The sequence below is a fragment of the Chiloscyllium plagiosum genome, unplaced genomic scaffold (assembly GCF_037043375.1).
Source record: "Chiloscyllium plagiosum isolate Xiang-an unplaced genomic scaffold, Cpla_swu_hap1 HiC_scaffold_10, whole genome shotgun sequence".
Lineage (NCBI taxonomy): Eukaryota > Metazoa > Chordata > Chondrichthyes > Orectolobiformes > Hemiscylliidae > Chiloscyllium > Chiloscyllium plagiosum.
In genome coordinates, this window is record NW_028270148.1 from 1,318,768 (window position 1) to 1,336,891 (window position 18,124).

The following is an 18,124-nucleotide window of genomic DNA, read 5'->3' on the forward strand; positions in this document are numbered from 1 at the left end:
TCCCTCTCACACACGCACACTCTCCCTCTCTCTCTCACACACGCACACTCTCCCTCTCTCTCTCACAGACGCACACTCTCCTTCTCTCTCTCACACACGCACACTCTCCCTCTCTCTCTCACAGACGCACACTCTCCCTATCTCTCTCACAGACGCACACTCTCCCTCCCTCTCTCTCACACACGCACACTCTCCCTATCTCTCTCACAGACGCACACTCTCCCTCTCCCTCTCACACACGCACACTCTCCCTCTCACACACGCACACTCTCCCTCTCCCTCTCACACACGCACACTCTCCCTCTCCCTCTCACACACGCACACTCTCCCTCTCCCTCTCACACACGCACACTCTCCCTCTCCCTCTCACACACGCACACTCTCCCTCTCCCTCTCACACACGCACACTCTCCCTCTCCCTCTCACACACGCACACTCTCCCTCTCACACACGCACACTCTCCCTCTCCCTCTCACACACGCACACTCTCCCTCTCACACACGCACACTCTCCCTCTCACACACGCACACTCTCCCTCTCACACACGCACATGCACACTCTCCCTCTCCCTCTCACACACGCACACTCTCCCTCTCACACACGCACTCTCTCCCTCTCTCTCTCACACACGCACTCTCCCTCTCTCTCTCTCTCACACACGCACACTCTCCCTCTCTCTCTCTCACACACGCACACTCTCCCTCTCTCTCTCTCACACACGCACACTCTCCCTCTCTCTCTCTCACACACGCACACTCTCCCTCTCTCTCTCTCACACACGCACACTCTCCCTCTCTCTTTCTCACACACGCACACTCTCCCTCTCTCTCTCTCTCACACACGCACACTCTCCCTCTCTCTCTCTCACACACGCACACTCTCCCTCTCTCTCTCTCACAGACGCACACTCTCCCTCTCTCTCTCTCACAGACGCACACTCTCCCTCTCTCTCTCACAGACGCACACTCTCCCTCTCTCTCTCACACACGCACACTCTCCCTCTCTCTCTCACACACGCACACTCTCCCTCTCTCTCTCTCACACGCACACTCTCCCTATCTCTCTCTCACACGCACACTCTCCCTATCTCTCTCTCACACGCACACTCTCCCTATCTCTCTCACACGCACACTCTCCCTATCTCTCTCTCACACGCACACTCTCCCTATCTCTCTCTCACACGCACACTCTCCCTATCTCTCTCTCACACGCACACTCTCCCTATCTCTCTCTCTCACGCACACTCTCCCTATCTCTCTCTCACACGCACACTCTCCCTATCTCTCTCTCACACGCACACTCTCCCTATCTCTCTCTCACACGCACACTCTCCCTATCTCTCTCTCACACACGCACACTCTCCCTATCTCTCTCTCACACACGCACACTCTCCCAATCTCTCTCTCACACACACACTCTCCCTATCTCTCTCTCTCACACACACTCTCCCTATCTCTCTCTCACACACACACTCTCCCTATCTCTCTCTCACACACACACTCTCCCTATCTCTCTCTCACACACACACTCTCCCTATCTCTCTCTCACACACACACTCTCCCTATCTCTCTCTCACACACACACTCTCCCTATCTCTCTCTCACACACACACTCTCCCTATCTCTCTCTCACACACACACTCTCCCTATCTCTCTCTCACACACACACTCTCCCTATCTCTCTCTCACACACACTCTCCCTATCTCTCTCTCACACACTCTCCCTATCTCTCTCTCTCTCTCACACACACACACACAAACAAACACACACACACACAAGAAAAACGGCATGGCCGTTATGGACAGAGGGAGCGAAAGACTTGTGATGGCTGCTCAGTGGTCTCTGTTCACAGGGTTTGCTGAGGTAATTCTCATACTAACCAGAATACTGCTTTTCGACCTCTCTTTTCTGGATGGTTTAACCTGCTGGTCTGTGAACCCTCTCCTACTCCACCTTGAACCAAAACCCATGTAACCAGCATTCATTTTTACTTTCCTGGTGGGATGCTGGTTGGTCAGTATTTATTACTCGCCTGTAGTTGCCCTTGAGAAAGTAGGGGTGAGCTGCCTTCTTAAACTCCATCACCTCACATTTATCCAGACTCAATTCCATTTGCCACTGATCTACCCATTTCTATCCTTCTGTAATCTGTTCTCCTCAGTATTTGTCACCCCACATCGTCGATTTACTGATCAATTCTCCTATATTCAAGTGTAAATCATTTATGTAAACCACAAATAGCAAGGACCCCCACTGCTGAATCCTGCAGAACTCCACTCATTCATAAATCCCAGGGAGAAACTTCAAGAATTCATTTTGCGGACCGCTGTGCTGATCATTAATAATTCCAAGATTTTCACTTTAACCATTTTGTAAATCCATCAGTATCAATTAGAAATCTCTGTCGCAGATTCTGGCTCAACAGAAACTCCTAAAGGAATCAAAGGGGAATATATAAATAAAACTTTGTACCTTCCCTCTTCCAACCCACTGGGCTTTTTTGAAGTCACTTTCTGATTTCTTACCTGCAGTCACTGTACTGACATTGTTCTGCGGGGAAATAAACATAAACGCTGTCTTTGCCGTAACCTAGGAGAGAAAATATCAGTTGAAAATAAGTTCAAAACCAATGGCTACAGCTAGTAACTATAGGAAGGATGTGGAAGCTTTGGAAAGGGTGCAGAGGAGATTTACCAGGATGTTGCCTGGTATGGAGGGAAGGTCTTATGAGGAAACGTTGAGGGACTTGAGGCTGTTTTCGTTAAAGAGAAGGTGGTTGAGAGGTGACTTAATTGAGACATATAAGATAATCAGAGGGTTAGATAGGGTGGACAGTGAGAGCCTTTTTCCTCAGATGGTGATGGCGAGCACGAGGGGACATAGCTTTAAATTGAGGTGTGAGAGATATAGGACAGATGTCAGAGGTAGGTTCTTTACTCAGTGAGTAGTAGGGGAGTCTACAGTAGTAGACTCACCAACTTTAAAGGCATTTAAATGAGCATTGAGTAAACATATGAATGAGAATGGAATAGTGTAGGAGAGATAGGTTTCAGATTAGTGCAAAATCATGGGCCGAAGGGCCTGTCCTGTTCTCTGTTCTAACTGAAAGTGAACAATCGCAGCAGCAAACATGTACAGGTCAAGAATATCAACCACTTTCTACCCTCATGTTTCACAAGAAAACTCAACCAAATTAGTTTTTGTTTTTCATTCATACAAGTTATAGGCTGGACCCAGTATTTATTGTCTGTCCCTAACTGCCCCTTGAGAAGGTGGGGGTGAGCTGCCTTCTTGAACCGCTGCAGTCCATGTGCTGTGGATTGACCCATAATGCCCTTAGGGAGGGAATTCCAGGATTTTGACCCAGTGACAGTGAAGGAACGGCGATATATTTCTTGGAGGGGAACTTGCAGGGGGTGTGTTCCCTGTACCTGCTGCCCTTGTCCTTCTTGAGGACAATGGTTATGGTTTAGAAGCTGTTGCCTGAGAAGCGATGATGAATTTCTGCAGTGCACATCAAGTGGCTGCTTGGTCCTGTGTGACGTTGAGGCTTCTCAAGTGTTGTTGGATCTGCCCCATCCAGGCAAATGGGATATATTCCATCACACTCCTGACTTGCTCCTTATAGATGGGGACTGCCTTTGGAAAGGTGAGTTACTCAAACAGGATTCCCAGTCTTGAACCAGTTCTTGTATTTAGTGTTTACATGGCTAGTCCAGTTCATTTCCTGGTCAATGGTAAATCTCATGACATTGACAATGGGGGATTCCATGATTTTTAAACAAATGTGCCATTAATTAAGACAACGCTTTAAATCATTAAACCATACTTTTCCAAACACTAATTTTATCCAGGGTTATTATCCCTAAAGATTCCCACCAAAGCTGAAGTCAAAAGAGAAGAGTCTGAAGTTTGTGATGAATTTGTGTAGGAAGCCAGAGGGAGGTAATGTGAACTAACTATGACAACTTAAAAGTGGTGGAGGAGGGGAGAGACCCAAGGGTGTATACCGTTAAATCTTTACACGTGTCAAATTGAGGCATCATGTAAAAACTGGGGACCCTTGCCTTTATTAATGAGAAATAGAGCATAAAAATATTGCTAAACCTTCATAACAAGCAAGCATTCTGTCCGATTTCAGCATGTTGATTACAGGGAAAGGAGATGAGGAATATTGAATCAGCCGTGATCCACTGAATTAGAGATAAAAAACTCTGCAGATGCTGAAATCCAAAGTAGACAGGCAGGAGGCAGGAGGGACACAGCAAGGCAGGCAACATCAGGAGGGAGAGGGAACACAGCAAGGCAGGCAGTATCAGGAGGGAGAGGGACACAGCAAGGCAGGCAGTATCAGGAGGGAGGGGAACACAGCAAGGCAGGCAGCATCAGGAGGGAGGGGAACACAGCAAGGCAGGCAGCATCAGGAGGGAGAGGAACACAGCAAGGCAGGCAGCATCAGAAGGGAGGGGGAACACAGCAAGGCAGGCAGCATCAGGAGGGAGAGGAACACAGCAAGGCAGGCAGCATCAGGAGGGAGAGGGACACAGCAAGGCAGGCAGCATCAGGAGGGAGGGGGAACACAGCAAGGCAGGCAGCATCAGGAGGGAGAGGGACACAGCAAGGCAGGCAGCATCAGGAGGGAGGGGGAACACAGCAAGGCAGGCAGCATCAGGAGGGAGAGGGACACAGCAAGGCAGGCAGCATCAGGAGGGAGAGGGACACAGCAAGGCAGGCAGCATCAGGAGGGAGGGGGAACACAGCAAGGCAGGCAGCATCAGGAGGGAGGGGGAACACAGCAAGGCAGGCAGTATCAGGAGGGAGGGGAACACAGCAAGGCAGGCAGCATCAGGAGGGAGAGGGACACAGCAAGGCAGGCAGCAACAGGAGGGAGGGGGACACAGCAAGGCAGGCAGCATCAGGAGGGAGGGGAAACACAGCAAGGCAGGCAGCATCAGGAGGGAGGGGGAACACAGCAAGGGAGGCAGCATCAGGAGGGAGAGGGACACAGCAAGGCAGGCAGCATCAGGAGGGAGGGGGAACACAGCAAGGCAGGCAGCATCAGGAGGGACAGGGAACACAGCAAGGCAGGCAGCATCAGGAGTGAGAGGGACACAGCAAGGCAGGCAGCATTAGGAGGGAGGGGGAACACAGCAAGGCAGGCAGCATCAGGAGGGAGAGGGACACAGCAAGGCAGGCAGCATCAGGAGGGAGAGGGACACAGCAAGGCAGGCAGCATCAGGAGGGAGGGGGAACACAGCAAGGCAGGCAGCATCAGGAGGGAGAGGGACACAGCAAGGCAGGCAGCAACAGGAGGGAGGGGGAACACAGCAAGGCAGGCAGCATCAGGAAGGAGAGGGACACAGCAAGGCAGGCAGCATCAGGAGGGAGAGGGACACAGCAAGGCAGGCAGCATCAGGAGGGAGAGGGACACAGCAAGGCAGGCAGTATTTGGGTGGAACTGAGAAATAAGAAAGGGAGGATCACCTTATTGGGATTGTATTATAGACCCCCCAATAGTCAGAGGGAAATTGAGCAACAAACTTGTAAGGAGATCTCAGCCATCTGTAAGAATGATAGGGTAGTTATGGTAGGGGATTTTAACTTTCCAAACATCAACTGGGACTGCCATAGTGTTAAGGATTTAGATGGAGAGGAATTTGTTAAGCATATATAAGACAATTTTCTGAGTCAGTATGTGGATGTACCTGCTAGAGAAGTTGTAAAACCTGACCTACTTTTAGGAAAAAAGGCAGGGCAGGTGACTGAGGTGTCAGTGGGGGAGCACTTTGGGGCCAGCGACTATAATTCTATTAGATTTTAAATAATGATGGAAAAGGGTAGACCAGATCTAAAAGTTGAAGTTCTAAATTGGAGAAAGGCAAATTTTGACGGTATTAGGCAAGAACTTTCGAAAGCTGATTGGGGACAGATGTTCGCAGGTAAAGGGACAGCTGGAAAACGAGAGTCCAGAGACAGTTTATTCCTGTTAGGAAGAAAAGGCTTGTAGGTATAGGGAATGCTGGATGACTGAAGAAATTGAGGGTTTGGTTAAAAAAAAGAAGGAAGCCTGCGTCAGGTACAGACAGGATAGATCGAGTGAATCCTTATAAGAGTATAAAGGAAGTAGGAGTATACTTAAAAGGGAAATCAGGAGGACAAAACGGGGACATGAGGTAGCTTTGGCAAATAGAATTAAGGAGAATTCAAAGGTTTTTACAAATATATTAAGGACAAAAGGGTAACTAGAGAGAGAATAGGGCCCCTCAAAGATCAGCAATGCAGCCTTTGTGTGGAGCCACAGAAAATGGGGGAGATACTAAATGAATATTTTGCATCAGTGTTTACAGTAGAAAAGGATATGGAAGATATAGACTGTAGGGAAATATGCAGAATGTCCATATTACAGAGGAGGAAGTGCTAGATGTCTTGAAACACACAAAATTGGATAAGTCCGCAGGACCTGAGCAGATTACATTTACATTACATTATATTACAGTGTGGAAACAGGCCCTTCGGCCCAACAAGTCCACACCGACCCGCAACCCACCCATACCCCTAATCTAACACTATGGGCAATTTAGCACGGCCAATTCACCTGACCTGCACATCTTTGGACTGTGGGAGGAAACCAGAGCACCCGGAGGAAACCCACACCAACACGGGGAGAATGTGCAAACTCCACACAGTTAGTCACCTGAGGCGGGAATTGAATCCGGGTCTCTGGCGCTGTGAGGCAGCAGTGCTAACCACTGTGCCACCGTGCCGCCCACAGATGTACCCTAGGACTCTGTGAGAAGCTTGAGAAGTGATAGCTGGGCCTCTTGCAGAGATATTTGTATCATCGATAGTCACAGGTGAGGTGTCGGAAGACTGGAGGTTGACAAACATGGTGCCACTGTTTAAGAAGGGTGGTAAGGACAAGCCAGGGAACTATAGACCGGTGAGACTGACCTTGGTGGTGGGCAAGTTGTTGGAGGGAATCCTGAGGGACAGGATGTACATGTATTTGGAAAGACAAGGACTGTTTAGGGATAGTCAACATGGCTTTGTGCATGGGAAATCATGTCTCACAAACTTGGTTGAGTTTTTTGAGGAAGTAACAAAGAGGATTGATGAGGGCAGATCAGTAGATGTGATCTATATGGACTTCAGTAAGGCGTTCGACAAGGTTCGACTGATTAGCAAGGTTAGATCTCATGGAATACAGGGAGAACTAGCCATTTGGATACAGAACTGGCTCAAAGGTAGAAGACAGAGGGTGGTGGTGGAGGGTTGTTTTTCAGACTGGAGGCCTGTGACCAGTGGAGTGCCACAAAGATCGGTGCTGGGTCCACTACATTTCGTCATTTACATAAATGATTTGGATGTGAGCATAAGAGGTACAGTTAGTAAGTTAGCCGATGACACCAAAATTGGAGGTGTAGTGGAGAGCGAAGAGGGTTACCTTAGAGTAGATTAGGTTCCCTACAGTGTGGAAACAGGCCCTTCGGCCCAACAAGTCCACACTGACCCTCCGAAGAGCAACCCACCCAGACCAATTTCCCTCTGACTATTGCACCTCACACTTTAGCGTGGTTACAATGGGATCTTTATCAGATGGGCCAATGGGCTAAGGAATGGAAGATGGAGTTTAATTTAGATAAATGTGAGGTGCTGCATTTTGGGAAAGCAAATCTTAGCAGGACTTAATACACTTAATGCTGAACAAAGAGACCTTGGAGTGCAGGTTCATAGCTACTTGAAAGTGGAGTCGCAGGTAGATAGGATAGTGAAGAAGGCGTTTGGTATGCTTTCCTTTATTGGTCAGAGTATTGAGTACAGGAGTTGGGAGGTCATGTTGCGGCTGTACAGGACATTGGTTAGGCCACTGTTGGAATATTGTGTGCAATTCTGGTCTCCTTCCTATCAGAAAGATGTTGTGAAACTTGAAAGGGTTCAGAAAAGATTTACAAGGATGTTGCCAGGGTTGGAGGATCTGAGCTACAGGGAGAGGCTGAACAGGCTGGGGCTGTTTTCCCTGGAGCATCAGAGGCTGAGGGGTGACCTTATAGAGGTTTGCAAAATTATGAGGGGCATGGATAGGATAAATAGACAAAGTCTTTTCCCTGGGGTTGGGGAGTCCAGAACGAGAGGGCATAGGTTTAGGGTGAGAGGGGAAAGATATAAAAGAGACCTAAGGGGCAACTTTTTTTACACAGAGTGTGGTATTTGTATGGAATGAGCTGCCAGAGGATGTGGTGGAGGCTGGTACAATTGCAAAATTTAAGAGGCCTTTGGGTGGGTATATGAATAGGAAGGGTTTGGAGGGATATGGGCCGGGTGCTGGCAGGTGGGACTAGATTAGGTTGGGATATCTGGTCGGCACGAACGAGTTGGACCGAAGGGTCTGTTTCTGTGCTGTACATCTCTGTGACTCTATAAGTCCATAATCCTACTTCTGAAGAAATGTTAACTCTGCTTTCTCTCCACAGAGGCTGCCAGACTGGCTGAGATTTTTCAACAATTTCTGTTTTGATTTCTAATTTCCAACATTTGCTGATTTTTGGATTTTTTTTTGTTTAAGACCCTGAGGAGCACTAATATACAGGATTGTTATTAAAAGAATTGAGACACATAGGGATGTTGGGGTGTGAGCCAATAGCTCCCTGACAGTGGCTACACAAATGGATGAGGTGGTAATCAGACATATAGCCTTCATTGGTCAGGGTATTGAGTATAAAATTAGCAAGTCATGTTGCAGCTGTATAAAATTTTGGTTTGACCGCATTTGGAGTACTGTGTGCAGTTCTGGTTGTCCCCCTATAGGAAGGATGTGAAGACTTTGGACAGGGTGCAAAACATTTCCCAGGATGTTGCCTGGATTGGAGTGTATTAGCTCCAAGGAGAAGGTAGACAAGCTTGGATTGTCTGCACTAGAGAGTTAGAGACTGAGGGACGACTTGATAGTATTATATAACATTGTTGCGAGGGTCACGGATAGGTGGACAGTCACAGTCTTTTTCCCAGGATGAAAATAAAATATACTTGGCAAAAAAAGGTTTGCATCGGCAGTAAGGGAATGGGTGACCATCTGACACAGTAAACAGTTCAGGAAGGAAATTCAGGAGTCCCCGTGGTCATACAAACGTGAGAACCTGGAGCAGGAGTTGGCCATTTGGCCCTTCGAGCCTGCTCCCCCACTCAACACAATCAGGGCTGATCTATTCATGGCCTCAGCTCCACTTACCCGCCCACTCACCGTTACTCTGAATTCCTTTACTATTCAAAAAAAAAGTCTATCTTAGCTTTAAAAACTTTTAGCGTCAACTACTTCACTTGGCAGGGAATTCCATAGATTAACAACCCCATGGGTGAAGAAATTCCTTCTCAATTCAAACCGAATCTTGAGGCTATGCCCTCTTGTCCTAGTTTCACCTGCCAGTGGAAACATCCTCACTACTTCTATCTTATCGGTTCCCTTCATAACGTTATATGTTTCTATAAGATTCCCCTTCATTCTTCTGAATTCTAATGAATATAATCCCAATCTACTCAGTCTCTCCTCATAATCCAACCCCCCCAACTCCAGAATCAACCTAGTGAACCTCCTCTGCACCCCCTCTAGTTCCAGTACATCCTTTCTCAAGTAAGGAGACCAAAACTGTACACAGTACTCCAGGTGTGGCCTCACCATCACCTTAAACAACCGCTATAGCAATGAAGGACAAAATTCCATTTTCCTTCTGAATTACCTGTTGTACCTGAGACCAACCTTCAGTGATTCATGGACAAAGACACCCAGGTCCCTCTGCACAGCAGCATGCTGCAACTTTTTGCCATTCAAGTAATAATCCTTTTTATTGTTACTCCTACCAAAATGGATGTCTTCACATTTACTAACATTGCATTCTATCTGCCAGACCTTTGCCCACTCACTCAATGTATCTATGTTCCTCTACTGAGTGTTCTGCACAATTTGCCCTGTTCACATCCATCAACATCAACCTGGCCAAGGAAACACGGACTATTAGAAGACCCAAAGACACATACACCAAACACCACCAACTTCATCAGCAAGGACGGTATCGTCAAGCTAGTGGACCTATGCCTTACCACCCACTTCACCTTCAACAACAAAACCTACAGACAAACCAATGGAACACCCATGGGATCTCCAATATCAGGGTTCTTAGCAGAGGCAGTAATGCAGAGACTCAAACAAACAGCTCTGCCAACCATCCAACCCAAACTCTGGGTCCACTACGTGGATGACACCTTTGTAATCACTAAACTAAACAAATTAGAGGAAACCTTCAAGACCATCAATAATACCATTAATGGCTTAAAATTCACTAAAGAGGAGGAAAACAACAAACTGCCAAATTCCTAAAAACATGGCATTCCAACCGGAACTCTATCAACAAACACATTGACTTGGATCCTATTTACCACCCCCAAGAAAAGGAACAGGAAATGGCATCACCACAGGAAATGACATCAGCCCAAGGAAACCTAAACACATAAATAGAAAGCAGGCTATATCATCAGTGCTTCATCTGGAGGCCCACTGATGATGTTACTCAGTATAGTGACAAAACATCTGAAAACGAGCCTTCCAGGTAAGTGAGCAAACCTACAAATCATCTGTATAAATTGTGAATAATTGCAGTCCTAACACTGATTCCTGAGGCACACCACTGTTCACTCATTGCCAACCAGAAAAGCACTAATTTATTCACACTCTTTGCTTTCTGTTAGTTAACCAATCTTGTATTTGTGCTAAACCTTTACCCATAATGCCATGCATCTTTATCTTATGCAGCAGCTTTTTGTGCGGCAGCTTGTTGGATGCCTTTTGGAAATCTAGGTACACCACATCTACCGGGTCCCCATTGTCCACCGTGTTCATAATGCCTTCATAGAATTCCAAAAGATTAGCTAAGCATAACCTGCCCTTCATGAACCCATGCTGCATCTGCCTAATGCTATTTCTTCCTTGGTAACAGACTCAAGCATTTCCCCCACTACAGAGGGTAAGCTCACTGGTCTATGATTCCCCATCTTTTGTCTACTTCCCTTTTTAAACACATTTGCTGTTTTCCAATCTGCTGGGACTGCCCCAGAGTCCAGCGAAGTTTAGGTGCAGGATATTCTGGAGGGAAAGGGTGATCAACCAGTCGTAGCGACACACATAGGGATTAACGAAAGGTAAACAAAGGGACAAGCACCTCAAAGCTGAGTGTAGGAAGTTAGGAAATAAATTAAAATGCAGGGCCTCAAATGTAGTCATCTCAGGACTACTCCCAGTGCCATGTACTAGCGAGAACAAGAATATGAGGATTGATCAGATGGATGCATTACTGGAGAAATGGTGCACCAGAAAGAGGTTTAGATTCTTCAGGCATTGGGACCATTTCTGGGGAAGGTGGAACCTTTACAAGCCTGACAGGTTGTAGCTGGGCAGAGCTGGACAAATATCCTCTTGGGGCCTTTTGCTAGTTCTACTGGTGATGTTTGAAACCAGTGTGATGGGGGATGGAAACTAAACTGCAGGTTTTGACAGGTCCGTTTCAGATCGGGAAACAGTAGGTAGGACATTAGGCAGTGATGTCATCAGTGATTTGGAAAGACAAAAGAAATGAGGATTAAAAAGCTTCCAGTGAAGGAAATTGATGGGGTTGAGCTGCTTCTATCTCAATGCAAGGAGTATTAGACACCAGGTAGATGAACTATGGGCATAGCTGGACACATGGCAGCATGATGTCATTGCTACAATGGAAACCTGGGTAATGGAGGGGCAAAACTGGCAGCTCAATATCCCTGGATATAGAGTTTACAGGCAGGAGAGCGTGGATGACCAGGAGGAGGGGTTTGTAGTCTTGGTTAAACAAGCAATGACAGTTGTGAGAAAGGATGATATTCTAAACAGGTTAACAAATGAGTCTTTGTAGGTCGAGTTCAGAAATCAAAAAAAGGGACAATCACATTACTAGGCCTGTGCAACAGAGCCCCAAATAGTGAGAGGGAGATAGAAGAACATAGGTGTAATAAATTTGTAACATATACATTTCTGCCTGTAGTAACAGGAAGGCAAAACTGTAGGAGACTTCAGTTATCTCAGTATCAACCGGGTTTCAAATAACATGAGGGGCTTTGGGGTGAAAAATTCATGTACGGTATCCAGGAGAATTATTTTAAATGATATATGACAAGCCCATCGAGAGGAGATTCTGGATTTAATTTCAGGAAATGAAGATGGGCAAGTGGGTGAAGACAGTGGGTGACCAGTCAGGGATAGTGGCCACAATTCAGTTAGATTTAGTTTTATCATGTAAAAGTACAGAGGGAAATCAGGAGGAAAAGTTTAAACTGAGGGAAGGTACGTTTTACAAAACAGAGAAGTGATCTGAGTCGAGAGTTTGCACATTCTCCCTGTGTCTGCGTGGGTTTCCTCCGGGTGCTCCGGTTTCCTCCCACAGTCCAAAGATGTGCAGGTCAGGTGAATTGGCCATGCTAAATTGTCCGTAGTGTTAGGTAAGGGGTAAATGTAGGGGTATGGGTGGTTTGCGCTTCGACGGGTCGGTGTGGACTTGTTGGGCCGAAGGGCCTGATTCCACACTGTAAAGTAATCTAAATCTAAATCTAAGAGAGTGTGTTGGTGGAAAAGCACAGCAGGTCAGGCAGCATCCGAGGATCAGGAGAATCGAAGTTTCAGGCATAAACAGGGCTGAAAGATAAATCAGTGATAAACCAGGAGGTGGTGCTTTGAAGGCACAACGCAGACATGTCCCTTCCAAAAATAAGAATGATCCTGCCAAATCTAGACCCTCATTGTGGTCTAGAAAAACACAGGGAAGGTTAAACAGAAAAGGGAAGCTTATGATAGTCACAGAAACCTCAACATAGCAGAAAGCCTGGTGGAATCCAGAGTATTGGGATCAAATTAAAAAAACCAAGGAAATCAAAGAGAGGGCATGAGAAAATATCAGCAAGATAAAGGAAAACACAAAGATGGTTTACTCGTACAAACAGAGCAAAAGGATAATTAAGGAAAAAGCGCTATGATGTGGAGATGCTGGTGTTGGACTGGGGTGAACACATTTAAAAATCACGCAACACCAGGTTATAGTCCAACAGGATTATTTGGAAGCACACTAGCTTTCGGAGCGCCGCACCTTTATCAGATAACTAGTGGGGCAGGATCATAGGACATAGAATTTATAATAAAAGATCACTGTCATACAACTGATATGATATATTGAACAAACCTAGATTGCTGTTAAGTCTTTCATCTTTTCGAATGGGTTGTAGGTTTCTATTCATTAATATGTAAATCCCAGAACTTCTTTTAAGTCACATTCCTGTGATAACAAGTTTTATTTTAAAAGAGGTGACATCTCAGCTCAGACAATACATTATAGGTGGGAGTCAAGAGATGTACAGCACAGAAATAGCCATTTAATCCAACCCGTCCACGCCAACCAGATATCCTAACCTAATCTAGTCCCATTTGCCAGCACCCGGCCCACATCTCTCTCAACCCTTCCTATTCATTAACCCATCCTTTTAAATGTTGCAATTGGGCAAAAGTGAGGACTGTAGATGCTAGAGATCAGAGTGGTGCTGGAAAAGCACAGCAAGTCAGGCAGCATCCAAGGAGCAGGAAAATCGAGGTTTCGGGCAAAAGCCCTTCATCATTCCTGAAGGGCTTTTGCCTGAAATGTTGATTTCCAGCTCCACAGATGCTGCCTGACCTGCTGTGCTTTTCGAGCAACACTCTACCTAAATGTTGCAATTGTACCAACCTCCATCACGTCCCCTAGCAGCTCATTCCATACACGTACCACCCTCTGTGTAAAAAATGTTGCCCCTTAGATCTCTTTTCTATCTTTCCCCCCTCACCCTAAACCCATGCCCTCTAGTTCTGGACTCCCTGACCCCAGGGAAAAGACTTTGCCTATTTATCCTATCCATGCCCCTCACGATTTTATAAACCTCTATAAAGTCACCCCTCAGCCTCCGACGCTCCAGGGGAAACAGCCCCAGCCTCTCCTTGTAGCTCAGATCCTCCAACCCTGGCAACATCCTTGGAAATCTTTTCTGAACCCTTTCAAGTTTCACAACATTTTTCCGATAGGAAGGAGACCCAGAATTGCACGCAATATTCCAACAGCGGCCTAACCAATGTCCTGTACAGCCACAACATGACTTCCCAATTCCTGTACTCAATACTCTGACCAATAAAGGAAAGCATACCAAACGCCTTCTTCACTATCCTACCTACCTGTGACTCCACTTTCAAGTAGCTATGAACCTGCACTCCAAGGTCTCTTTGTTCAGCAACACTCCCTAGGGCCTTACCATTAAGTGTATAAGTCCTGCTAAGATTTGCTTTCCCAAAATGCAGCACCTCACATTTATCTGAATTAAACTCCATCTGCCACTTCTCAGCCCATTGGCCCATCTGCTTCAAGATCCTGTTGTAATCTGAGGTAACCCACTTCGCTGTCCACTACACCTCCAATTTTGGTGTCATCTGCAAACTTACTAACTGTACCTCTTATGCTCGCATCCAAATCATTTATGTAAATGATGAAAAGTAGAGGGCCCAGCACCGATCCTTGTGGCACTCCACTGGTCACAGGCCTCCAGTCTGAAAAACAACCCTCCACCACCACCCTCTGTCTTCTACCTTTGAGCCAGTTCTGTATCCAAATGGCTAGTTCTCCCTGTATTCCATGAGATTTCAATCTTGAGTCAAACTGGTTCTCTTTCCAAAATAGGAACTTATAAAATGTTGCACTTGCATCAACCCCCCCCCCCCCCACCTGCCAAAACCAAACACACGTGTCCATGGGGTGAATTTACATTTGCAGAACTGTATTTGCAGATACATTCTATTTTGTTGGAAAAGCAGACAATCTGCAGGCAGGAGAAAGTGAGGACTGCAAATGTTAGAGATCAAGCAAGAGCATGATGCTGGAAAAGCACAGCATGTCAGGCAGCATCTGAGGAGGAGAACTGATGTTTTGAGCATAAGCTCTCCATCAGAAATGGGGGCGGGGGAGCGCCAAGGGGGCTGAGAGATATTTTGCGGGGAGGGAAGTAGCTGGGAATGCAATAGGTAGTTGAAGGTTAGGGGGAGAGGGGGGCGGGGGGGTGGTGAAGGTGATAGAATCATAGACTCATCGTAGAATGCATTGTGTGCAAACAGGCCCTTCAGCCCAACAGGTCCACACTGACCCTCTGAAGAGTAACCCGCCCAGACTCATTGCCCTACCCTACTACTCTACATTTTCCCCGACCAATGCACCTAACCAACACATCCCTGAACACTGTGGACAATTTAGCATGGCCAATTCACCTGACCTGCACATCTTTGGACTGTGGGGGGAAACCGGAGCAGCCGGAGGAAACCCACGCAGACACGGGAAGAATGTGCAAACTCCACACAGACAGTCGCCTGAGGCCAGGATCGAACCAGAGTCCCTGACGCTGTGAGGCAGCAGTGCTAACCACTGAGCCACTCTTTTTTTTAAAATTTTACTCAAATTTATAGTATGAAGACTTAGATTACCATCACATCCAGGAAATTATCCATGCTGCTGCTGTTTCTTGATGATATAAAGGCTGCATGTACATGTTGTGGTTTACTTTCAAGATTTCTTTCACAGTCAGTTTCATATTCTAATGGTGAAACCAGAAGAAATTTTTAAAAAATGATTTAATATTACAATTGCAGCACTTGGACTTTATGATTAAATACATATACTGCGCTTTTCACAAACCGCCGGATATTTTGAAGCACTTAACAGCAAATTAGTGCAGAACTAAATGGGTGGCACGGTGTCTCAGTGGTTAGCACTGCTGCCTCACAGCACCAGGGTCCCAGGTTCAATTCCAGCCTCGGTGACTGTCTGTTGTGGAGTTTGCACATTCTCCCTGTGTCTGCATGGGTTTCCTCCCACAGTCCAAAGATGTGCAGGTCAGGTGAATTGGCCATGCTAAATTGCCTGTAGTGTTCGGTGCATTAGTCAGAGGGGAATGGGTCTGGGTGGGCTACTCTTCAGAGGGTCAGTGTGGACTTGTTGGGCCAAAGGGCCAGTTTCCACACTGTAGGGAATCTAAACTAACTCTCAAGAACAGTGTTGTGATAAACACCAATCTTATATTTTTGGTGGAGATTGAGTCATTAATATTATTCAGCACACCAGCTCTCCTTTGATACAGTGCTAAGGTTTTTTTTTTAAGGTCTTTCCGAGCTCGCAGGTGAGGCCTTTAACAGCTTCGCCAAAAGACGTTATCATTGCTGTACCGGAGTGTCAGAGTTAGAATTTTTCAGTTGGAGTTCTGGAACGGGATTTGAATCTGAAACCTTGTTACACACAGGCAAAAGTGACCAGTGGAGTGCCACAAGGATCGGTGCCTGGTCCACTACTTTTCATCATTTATATAAACGATTTGGATGTGAGCATAAGAGGTCAAGCTGTTACAGTCACAAATGCAGGATGATCTAAAACAGTAAGGCAGCATCATTAACTGTGTGGCTTTGGTCATGTTTGGTCGTGTGCTTTAATTTTATTATCCAAGCTTTCTAAGTTATCTTCTCATGCGACCATGCATTCACCAGGTGTCAAACTATGTTGGGGAGTCCTGAAGATGTTACATGTTCTTTTTCCCTCCAATTTATGCATTTAGTTTGGGAGTTGGAGGAGGTGCCATTATTTCCACATAAATTGCATAGTGCTTGAAATTCAGATGGACTCAAAGGAGAGCTTGAAGGATTAATATGAAGCTCAATTTCCTCATAACTGACTAATAGTAATCCAAAAGCATATTATATTTCCTCATTGTGGCATTAGGGCTGTGTTATACCATGATGCAAGGCCAGCATTTATTGGTAAGGCCAGGAGAACAGGATACAACATTCTTCCAAGAGAAGCCGCTAATCCTCCTGTAACTCGGGCACATGTGAGAGGATTGAGTTCACCTGAAAGCAAAGGCTTTGACACAACAGCATCATACCCTGCTACTGTAGTTAGGAATGGAGGAATTCCCATTGGCAAACTGGAAGCAAAACCAGCCTGTGCAATATTGGGTATTCTTCGAAAGAAACTCTTGGCAATTAAACCAGCAAATGCTGAATTTATCCCAAGGAAGTGGAGTCCACATGCACAAACAAAAGAATTGTTCCAGCATCCTAGTTGGTGTCCTTGCGGAACGTTTTAGAGAACATCTCTGGGATACATGCACTAAACAATCCCACTGCCCTACGGCCAATCACTTTAACTCCCCCTCCCCCTCCACCAAGAACATGCAGGTCCTGGACCGCCTCCATCACCAAATCCTAGCCACCCGAAGACAGGAGGAAGAACCTTCATCTTCCGCCTTGGGACCCTCCAACCACATGGAATCAATGTCAATTTCATCAGTTTCCTCAGCTCCCCTCCACCCCTCCCCCGTATCCCAGATCCAAACCTCCAACTCAGCACCACCCTCTGAACTCTCCGACCTGTCCATCTTCCTTCCCACCTATCCGCTCCACCTTCCACTTATCACCATCTCCCCCACCTTCATCTACCTATCGCATTCCCAGCTACTTTCCCCTAGTCCCACGCCCCCTGCCCCCCACTTCCTGACATAAAGCTTATACCCAAAACATTGACTCTCCTGCTCCTCAGATGCTGTCTGACCGGCTGTGCTTTTCCAGCACCACACAATCTGTAGGCAGTCAAACCATGTGACATTTTATAAATTCCGACTTTGGAATGAGAACCAGTCTGACTCAAGGTTGGGATACAGGCAGACTCTAACCTCACACCTTTAATACATTATCTGAGCTGAGATGTCACTTTTTTTTAAAACCTTAAGTTATCTCAGGAAAGTGACTTAAAAGTAGTTCTGGGATTAACATATTAATGAATTGAAACCTACATCCCCATTTTAAAAGATAAAAGACTGAACAGCAATCCAGGTTTGTTCAGTATCTCTTTTCAGTTGCATGACACTATGATCTTTCGCTATAAACTCCGTGGCTCATGATCCTGCTCTACAACCTGGTGCTGTGTGAAGGAAAAAGGGAACCTGTCAGAGATGAAGAAGGGAACTTGTGTGAAGAGCAGATGATTTCGGGATAATTTTAAAG

General features: G+C 46.3%; 1 protein-coding gene and 1 pseudogene across 1 annotated transcript in view; both read right to left on the reverse strand.

Moving 5' to 3' along the window:
- The window catches only part of tram2 (translocation associated membrane protein 2), a 94,200-nt gene extending 78,537 nt beyond the window's left edge, over window positions 1–15,663 (reverse strand). The window contains exons 1-2 of the mRNA XM_087991005.1: window positions 15,557–15,663; window positions 2,526–2,589 (exon numbers count right to left, since the gene is read on the reverse strand). Coding sequence (XP_087847131.1) covers window positions 2,526–2,589; window positions 15,557–15,580 — 88 coding nt within the window. The 5' untranslated portion in view covers window positions 15,581–15,663. The remainder of the gene's footprint in view (window positions 1–2,525; window positions 2,590–15,556) is intronic.
- Window positions 15,664–16,665: 1,002 nt separating this feature from the next.
- LOC148148885 (transmembrane protein 126A pseudogene) lies at window positions 16,666–17,360 on the reverse strand (annotated as a pseudogene).
- Window positions 17,361–18,124: the final 764 nt, after the last annotated feature.